Source organism: Coffea eugenioides, chromosome 10 (assembly GCF_003713205.1).
Source record: "Coffea eugenioides isolate CCC68of chromosome 10, Ceug_1.0, whole genome shotgun sequence".
NCBI lineage: Eukaryota > Viridiplantae > Streptophyta > Magnoliopsida > Gentianales > Rubiaceae > Coffea > Coffea eugenioides.
Genome location: NC_040044.1, coordinates 36,153,436 through 36,163,091, shown reverse-complemented (window position 1 = coordinate 36,163,091; position 9,656 = coordinate 36,153,436). Strand labels below are relative to the sequence as shown.

The following is a 9,656-nucleotide window of genomic DNA, read 5'->3' as shown; positions in this document are numbered from 1 at the left end:
TATTTAATATCACAACCACTCACTTTTATCTCATTTTTTGTTTCTTATCAAATTTGCATTTCTATTTTCAATTCTCTTGATTTTCTTCGAACTCCAAACTTCCTTTTTTAAATTGTAAATTTAAATTCCAAAATGTAAATTAAAATTTAAGTTCACAATGTCTAAATTTTCATGGACGTGAATTTTGTATAATTTCAAATATTGTGATATTTTTGGATTATATTTAAGATTTTTTTGGTAGATATAATTGAAATTGAGATGAAATTTATTTGTTTTAACTTATAATTTAAAAAATTTATTTTTAAAAATCCAAATTATTCAAAAATAGTAAACTTTTCATCATATAAAGTATTAAATTATCCATTACATGTCTTATTTTGTACACATATATATTTATATAAATTATTTTTTAAAAAATTCATTGAACCGAGGTTGAACCGGTCCGACCGGTTGAACCTCGACCCTTTCACTTCACCGGTTCGATTAACGGTCCGGTTTTTAAAACATTGCTCTATATAGATCAACAAATACTTTTCCTCGTACGAATCTTGACCAGAATTTTCCTCGTCTACGAGCCTTCTTCCTTGCTTGGTTAAAATAGCACTTATATGGTAGTATTTCATGTTTCAGGTTCATGCATGTCCAAAATGTATATATTTCGAAGAAATATTGTTAAGAGCCTTGGGTGGCGGCATTTTCATGACGCTTGGAAAGATCAAGACACGAATGAAGGAAAAAAGGGTCGTGATCAAACTAATCAATCTAAATTCTAAATGAGAGATTTTAGGCTTGACAACATTTTGATTGTCGGTTTTCAAAGTCAACAACCATGATTTTCTTTGATATCGTAATGTGGTTTTCAGTCATTTGTATTTTCAGTTTATAGTGATAATTTACATTTAGTTTTTTGAACATATAAATGTTTAAATGGTTAGAAAGTACATATTAGTTGATAACGACAGACCACTTGCTCATGAAAAGATGTCGTATATTTGAATTCTGTTGTCGATATGACAACTATATTGATAGGTGATTTGTAAGAATAATTGTAAACGGCTTATGATCTTGAAGACATATCCTAACCCATGATGATGATGATTGGAATCGAATCCATCTAAGCTTTTTTATTTTTTTACAAAAAAAAAAAACAACAGAGCGAGTTGGATATTAATTTAAAGATCCACATGCCGTGATCACTTGTACATGTCTGTACAACATATGTGTACGTATTTAAAAACTTCAAAACCAAAGGCCAATTCTGTTTCAACTAGGAGGAAAAGGCCAGTTAAACAGGCTGCCACTCGATGCAATCTCCTTGGGCTGGTAAAAATACCCAAATACCAATCACCCCCAGCACGTCCAGTGATTTGACAGCTTGATTTGGGTCAGTTGGATGAAAAATAGTTTGGACGAGTTGGATACCCATTCACCCAAGTACTAGTATCCACTAATCAAAGATGCATGCATCAATAAATTAGGATAACAAAAAGTACTTTATGTATGTGAAACCCGTAATTATGTGTAATAAAAAGTACTTTTGTGTGTATAAATGTGTGTGAAAGAGTATCATGTATCAAAATACATGAAATAATATGTTCAACCATATCTAGATTATGGATTTGAGTTCATCAATATGATTCAATCCAATTTGTACTTGGCGCGAGTTGAATATAATTCAAATAAATGAAACCCAACACCAATCCGTCTAAAATCTGCACAAATCCTCTCCTAAACAAAGAATTCCAATAATGTAAGCTCAACCCTACAAACAAATAAGTAGATTTTAATCTGGAATAATAGCCTTTATCTTTTTTTATTAACCAAAGAAATATATAGAAACCATCAAAGTCAAAGCGTGGTCGGCATTAGCTGATCTAAATATAGTTGGCATAGTTTCTTTGGGTAATTGAGGAATGTGATTGACGTACAATTAGATGATTAATTATGAGTCTACTTAGTGTCAAATTAATGACATAATTAATGTCATTCCTTCAAAAAAAAAAAAAAAGACGTAATGTCATGTTTGAGCAAATAGAGAGGGCCTAATCATTTCTAATTATCAACTCTAAGAAAATCAACTGTTTGAAAAAATCATACAAAAGTCAACCTCTTTCTGAAATAACAATTCATGCAGCTTTAATTATTAGGGTTTATGGCCTAGGTCAATGGCATTTTGCCAAACCTGGATCTTCTGCTTCTTGCATTCTTTGAAAGTTAATTAGGACAAGTCAATATCTAAAGATGCCAAAAGGGTCTTGAATCTTCTTAGTGCTAAAGAAACTAGGGATTGAATCTTCTTACATCTATGAAGAATTATAGGATTCAAATATTATTTATTTGCTTTTCATTATCTAGAGGTAGATATGGGTATCTTCAATTTGATGAACTATTCGTGTATATGATCAGTTGTTGCCTAATTATATGTTTCATCTCATATATTTCTCTTGATGTTTATCATTTTTCTTTTGGTAAAAATCAGTTGAAGACTTTAAGATACCCTTTAATTGATGTTAATTAGGGAAACCAAAGTTAGAAGGAAAAAAAAAAATCTTGTGATCTGGATTGGCATCAAGTTTAGACAAAACCAGTCATGCGTTTCAAATTCAATCCAAGAATTTGGGGTTTTCATCTCTCATTATGTACATTTAGATCAAATATTTCATTTGTTTGTTTCTTCAATTTTGGGCCCTTTTGTTTCCCTAATAACTGGTAATTTAATTAAAAGAGAGAAGAATGATTTTACTCTTGTGGGCATCAAAGCAGAATATGGATTCCGTAGGTCTCTTTCTAATTATGCCTTCCAAGGAAAGGTATATATACATCTGTAAGTTGCATATTGCAGGCCATTTGAGATGGGCAAGAGGCATTGAAATTAAGAACATATCAATTAAAACTCTGTCTTTTAATACTCAGATTATATTAATTAATGAACTAAGTAATAAAACTCTGATCATCATATTAGTGCTAGCCCCTACCAGATTTACAAAAATGGTTAATGACAATGCTAACTAATTAACTTCTGTTGCTGTACCAATTCTAATGCTTCTTTCTTAGACTAGAGAGAAATCAGGTTCATCTGGCTTAAACAACTTGGGCATCTTTAGGCTAGAAGAGGAGGCATCAGCCACCTGAACCTTCTGGACGACCCCTCTTTTGGTGTTTGCAGCAAATTTTGAAGCCAAGATTGTAGCTCCAAGATGCTGACCATTATTATCAATATCCACCAGTGGAACCTCTTCAGGTCCATTATATAATCCGTCATCAGATTTTTGCTGATACGTGAAGTTACCATCCCAGTCAGTGTATAGGCTTTCTTGCACTGCCAACTCTTTAGCAAGTCTCTTTCTTTTATACCTTCTCCATGCAGCTTCTATAAAGCAAGCACCCCATGTCCTCCACTGAGGAGAGTAGTACCTGAATGCATGCTGGAGCTTCTTGCTATGGAGACGTTTAAACTGAATTGCAACAAACTTGAGGTCTTCGGCACGAAGTGCGAATGCCTCAACTTCAGTAAGTGTCCGAACAGTTCGAGTTGAAGAAGGCAGGTTTAGACTGGAGTTAGGAACCAAGGCCCATGTCAGTAACTCCTCCCCACAGAAGTCTCCAGGTCTGAGGGTGATGGAATTGAAAAATCCGGATCTTCCACCATTTGTTGTGGAACTCTCCAACTGTCCCCTAATGACAAAAAGCATCTCATCCACTGGATCTCCTTCTCTAAAAACATAGGTGCCTTCGGTGCTCAAGGACGAGACCAGGCGTTCACATATGGCATCAAGCAGTTGATCATCCATTTGTGCGAAAAAAGGAACCTGTAAGGTGACCAAAAGCTCAGAATCTGTGGAATATGCCTGGAAAAACGCCTGACTACTGCCTAACATCTCCAAGAGGAAATAAGTACTGAATGGTCAAGAGAAATGGAAAGTGATTGGTACAATAATAATCAGAGAAAGACATACTCTTCGAACTAGGTTTAGACATAGATGCCGCTGAATTTCACGACGAAGATCCAAAGGCAAGGAAAGGAGGATGGATTCCTCATTAACGCCCCTTGTAGCAAACCATTTATACTGAACAAAACGACGAACCCGTTCTTGCAATTCTGGAGGTAACTGGCGATGTCTCATCCACTCTTCTGTATCCCTTTTCTTAAGTCTCCATTCTTCAAGTCTAACCGTCATAGATTGCAAATAAGTCTTTATTTGCAAAAGAAGAAAAGAAAAGCAATGAGTGCCACCACTGAAATGAAGCCTTAGATACAAAAATAATGGTAAATAATACAAACATAAACATTTCACTTCTAGCCTTGCAAGTGCTAAAAAAAATCTCAGTCTATTTGCGTTGTAGGTCTAATTCTGATTAACCACATTCAGAAGGAAGAAAGTAAACAAAATGCAACCATCTTGTTGAAAATTCAGGAGATCACTCAATTATTATTGGCCTCCGTAATACCTAAGAAAAATGAAAATTTCATGATTTTTCAATATATTTCATCATTCGCCAAGTTCTTCAACCATATTTTTATCTAAATATCTTCTACTGCAGAAGCAGTTAGAAGTCTAATTAAAGACGTAGTAGGAATTTTCATCTAAATGCACAATCTATACATCTCGTGGGACTGTGTAGAACCCCGCTTTTTCCTGATTTTGCTGGCCATATTTCAGTCTTATGGTGTCCAAGGAAATTTGTCCAAATCAAAAGTAAAAGACTGCAAGTTCCATAAGCACCCTTCATTAGGATTTATAATCCAAATTTATCAAACCATTCAGGCTAATAATAAAATGTTTTGACAGACGTATTCAATTTACTTTTCTAGATAGATTTATGTAATATGTTAAACAGAACAACATTAAAGAAAGAGATGAAAAGAGTAGCAAATAAGTTTATAAATTTGATCCTTCTGTGATGGTTAATACAACCAAACTCTAGGCAGCAACTTTTACCTGCATGTTCCCAATCAATCTTGCAAACAGAATCAAACCACCAATACATAAGACAATGCAAAATACTGTCTCTCCAATGTAAGTGCTAGTCCGCAGGTTTTGCCCATATGAACTGCAAGGTTGAGAAAATATATCAATGAGTACGTTGTTGAGATAAAAAGTGAGCAGTATCCTATTGAAAAGCATTAATGTGTCCTAGCCTAGGTAAGTTTAGAATCTGAAAAGAGCAAATTAAATTAAGATGTGGCAGGAGGAGAGACGATGAAGTATGAAATGTAAATCCAACCTCAAATTTCTCAAACCCCACCAAAGGCAATAGAGATACTTGTGACTAAATCTTGATGAAGCAACTTCGCTGGTAAAAGCATGTGCAAACATTCCAAATTTGAAATCTGAATCATCATTTTTGGCATCGCAACGGGTGACAAGTTTCGTTGCATTCAGCCAATAGTTCCTCTCAATTTGTCCAACACTATCACAATCCAGAAATTTCAAGCTGCAAGGTGGAAATGCATCCATCTCTGCTCTACACTCTGTCTTCCAACAAGAGAGCTGTCGCCCTATTGACGCTAGATACCATGAAGCTCCTAGCACCTGTGTGAATCAATTGATATTGGTAAGCTTCTTATGATATATTAGTAGCCAACAGAATGGTAAGAAAGTACGATCCACGGGTAGCAGTTTGCAGCAGTAAATTACATGACTGGCTAACATGTAGAGAAGGAGATTGTATGCAGCTCCTGCCCAAGCAGTCTTAGCAATAAACCCAGTAGTTTTGATAATCTTCTGATTCAAAGGAAAGATGACGAACAATCTGGGGATATACTGGAAAAGAACAATAAGGGCAAGAGTGTTGTCGGCTTGACCAGATTTTTTACTTTTGGTCGCTGGAATTACATACCAGATGACAATCTGCCAAAAACAAGAACTTTTAGAGTAATCATTAAGCTCATATGCGCGGAGAAAATAAGATTCAAATTTGAAAAGCTGCATTCAGTACTACTTGAGTTTGTGCTGGTTCATTCTCATATCCTAGTGTTATTTCCATACGCATACACATAATTTATACTGGTACCATATGAAGAAAACGTGGTGTAAAAGTTAAGAACGTAAAATTGGGCAAAATAAATTGCTAAGCAACGCCATAGCAAGTCCCAATAGTCCATTAACAACAGCGAAAAGGACACAAGTTAAAAAGAGTACTTGGCAATCCTGCTCGAAAAGATTGTTAGAAAAAAAGAAGAAGAAGAAAAGAATATGCATGGGGGAATTTTACAAACTGGCCTGAGGTAAGGGGAGAGTAGCGGCAAAATCAACAATGAAATCAGATTTGAGATATCGCATGGCAATTTGTCTGGCGTCCATAACGAGCTCGCCCCGGCCGAAGACCCTGGAGCTAGGGGCAACGAAGGCAGTGCGGAACTTAAAGAGAATGTGGAGGAGGTAGAAGAGGTCGGCGAGGGTGCGGTAGTAGGTGATGCTGACGGAGGCTTCGTTTTCGGTGGTCATGCAAGCCATTTCACCGACGTAGGGGAGGTAGAAATAGAGAGGATCGATGAAGAGAGAGATGAGGCAAGTTACGAGGAAAACATGGTTCCACCAGTTGACAATGTCGCTGCTGGGGTCCAGAATTTGGTAGCGCCATAGTAAGACGTTTACCAGGTGAGGCTGGTCAGCCGCGAATGTGCCGTCGGAGGAGGCGGCGACAGTGTTATGGGTGGTTAGTGATCGCCGGATATGGCGGAGGTGGGACGCCGGCCTCGAGAATATTCTTCTATTCATCTTCCATGGCGGAGTCCGATTTACAGTCGGATTCCGCGGAGCATCAAACAATCCTGTTACAGCCTTCAAATAATCAAAAATGGCAACCGAAAAAAAAAACAGGAAATTTTTGGTACAGAGTAATACTAGAATGGATATTGCACTCAACTTCAATCAAACAAGAATAAAAGATGAAATCAATGATCACAGCGAAAGGAAAAGAAATTGAGGAAAGCAGATGAGAATGGTGGTAGGAACAGGAATGAAAGGATGGAGAGAGGGAGGGAAGGGAGTTTTGGGGGGGGGGGGGGGGGTGGTGGATTATGGCTGTTGAGAGTTTGAGGATTGAAAGAAATGGCAAGTCCGAAGACTCCGGAGGTGCAAATTTTGTAATCTATGCTGGAGTATGCAACTCTTAAAAATTAAGAATTCCAGTTTTATACAATTGTAAATCAATGCATGAGAAAATCTTAAATAGTTTAAAGATGACCACAACTTTTTTTTTAAACGGCACAATTATCACTATGAAATCTAAATTGTACATTTTATTAGATTTCTTTAACCAATTCAATTTCAATTTGATTATTATAATTTATTTTCACATCACTACCATGATAATTTTTTTTCAACTGTCTGTAATTTATAAAATTTTGATGCAATTCTGATATAGGACAATGATCATGTAAAGATCACATCCGAAAGTATTAAACTAATGATTCATTGATTTTAACTTTTTCTGCAAATCACTTTAGCTTATGCTTGTATATTATTTCATTGTGTTCCAAAAAAATGATTAAAGCAATGTTATTCTTTTGTGATCTTATAAATTTCCACAACCATTTACTAGTGAAATTAGTCTGTCATAGATAATTTGTGATATAATTTCAGTTAATAATGACAGAATTTGGGATAATAGTTAGATAAAAGGATAGTACATAATGCGAGTTACGTAAAACTACTATGACATCTTGATAATGAGATCTGTTTTATTATATGGTATTAACGCTTTAGTTATACATTATGAAGTTTTTATGTCATTGGTTCACTTATCAAAGTTGTCCTTCACAAGTACCTCTTGGTCGTTTTAAATTTTTGAAATAATTGTTAGTTAAGAAATAATATTTTGCAATATCCGATAATTAAGTTAGTCAAGCAATTGGTAGTAGTTTTTATTATATCAGACAATATTATGCTTTAATTTTACAGTACTTTTTTTTAGTGCTTGATATTACTAATAGTACAATGTAGTGATCTTTTTTGAAAGTCACAAAATTTTGATAATATTTGGCACTAACATATACTTATAAATTTGTCTTTTAAGCTACTTCATGATCATAATACAGCAATGCTAATGAAATTTCGATATATTATTTCTTAAGAGGTATTTTTTGTAATATGTGATAGTAATAATATTAGTCAAATAATTGGATACTTGTTTTTTACTACGTCGGTCAGTACTTTTAATACTAGTATTATGACTTAATAATAGTACGAATGCTACTCTGGATAGTACTACTACCAATGTTTTAAAAGCCGAACCGTTAATTGAACCGGTAAAGTGAAAGGGTCGAAGTTCAACCGGTCGGATCGGTTCAATCTCGGTTCAATGAATTTTTTAAAAAATAATTTATATAAATATATATGTACAAAATAAGACATGTAATGGACTAATTTAATACTTTATATGATGAAAAGTTTACTATTTTTTAATAACTTGGATTTTTAAAAATAAATTTTTTAAATTATAAGTTAAAACAAATAAATTTCATCTCAATTTCAATTATATCTAAATCCAACCCAAAAGTATCAAAATATTTTGAAATTGTACAAAATTCACGTCTATGAGAATTTAGATATTGTGAACTTAAATTTTAATTTAAGTTTTGGGATTTAGAGATTACAATTTAAAAAAGAAAGTTTGGAGTTCGAAGGAAGTCAAGAAAATCGAAAATAGAAATGTAAACTTGATAAGAAACAAAAAATGAGATAAAAGTGAGTGGTTGTGGCATTAAATAATTTGGGTTAAAAAAATAATTCTTTTTTAACTTTTTTAATTTTAATGGACAAAAACAAAATTAAAAGATGGAAGAAAACATCAATAAATTAAAAATAAAGAGGTTTAATTAAAAAGGGAGTGACAAAAGAAAAGAGGATAAAGAGAGAGAGAGAGAGTTGAAAATTAAAAAAAAAGAGTCATGAGAGCATGAGATTTTGTACGAAAAATGGAAAAAAAGAAATATGAGTGCTTGCTTTATATAAATAAGTTATCAAAAAAAATTAATAAGATGTGATTGTGCAATGGTTAATACATTGGTCTTCTACTACAAAGGTTTTGAGTTCGAATCTTGATAGCTGCATTTTGCAAAACTTTAAAAAAACTATTACAAAGGTCTTGAGTTCGAATCTTGATAGCTGCATTTTGCAAAATTTTTTTAAAAAAAAGGAAGGTTGAAAATCGGTTCAATGGTGTTTTTCACGATTTGATCGGTTCTTGACCGATTTTCTGACAAAGTCAACTATGACTTGAACTGGCCATGACGGTTTGCTGTTCAACCGGCTGATCCGGTCCGATTTCCAAAACATTGACTACTACTATATTGCACAGTACTTTATAGTACTTTTTTTTTTCATTTTAGTAGTACTTCTTTTGGTATTTGTCAGCACTAATAGCATTACTTATTTACAATATTAAAATACTATATTGGATAGTACTATGTTTTCATTTTAATAATACTTCTTTCAACTTTTGATAGTAATAAATTACTTAATTATTCATCTTTTGGTTTTTTAAGAAAATATTTTTTTTGAAAAAATCATTCAAAACGTCCCTCACATTTTGTAAAATAACTTTTTTCGTCCTGCACTTTTAAAAATGTAATTTTACGTCCCTTACAAATTCACATTGGTTAAATTTGATCCCTAATTAGGTTTCGACTAGTTTTTTGTGGGAATTCA

At 33.8% G+C, this 9,656-nt stretch overlaps 1 protein-coding gene across 1 annotated transcript; it reads right to left on the bottom strand.

The window, feature by feature from the left end:
* Positions 1 to 3,050: 3,050 nt before the first annotated feature.
* Positions 3,051 to 6,722, bottom strand: LOC113750775 (cyclic nucleotide-gated ion channel 18-like). Its single transcript, XM_027294718.1, has 6 exons — positions 6,225 to 6,722; positions 5,640 to 5,852; positions 5,227 to 5,534; positions 4,941 to 5,052; positions 3,957 to 4,193; positions 3,051 to 3,809 (listed from the first exon to the last, which is right to left on the bottom strand). The coding sequence occupies exons 1-6, from the start codon at positions 6,720 to 6,722 to the stop codon at positions 3,051 to 3,053; spliced, it is 2,127 nt and encodes a 708-aa protein (XP_027150519.1).
* Between the last annotated feature and the right edge of the window lie 2,934 nt (positions 6,723 to 9,656).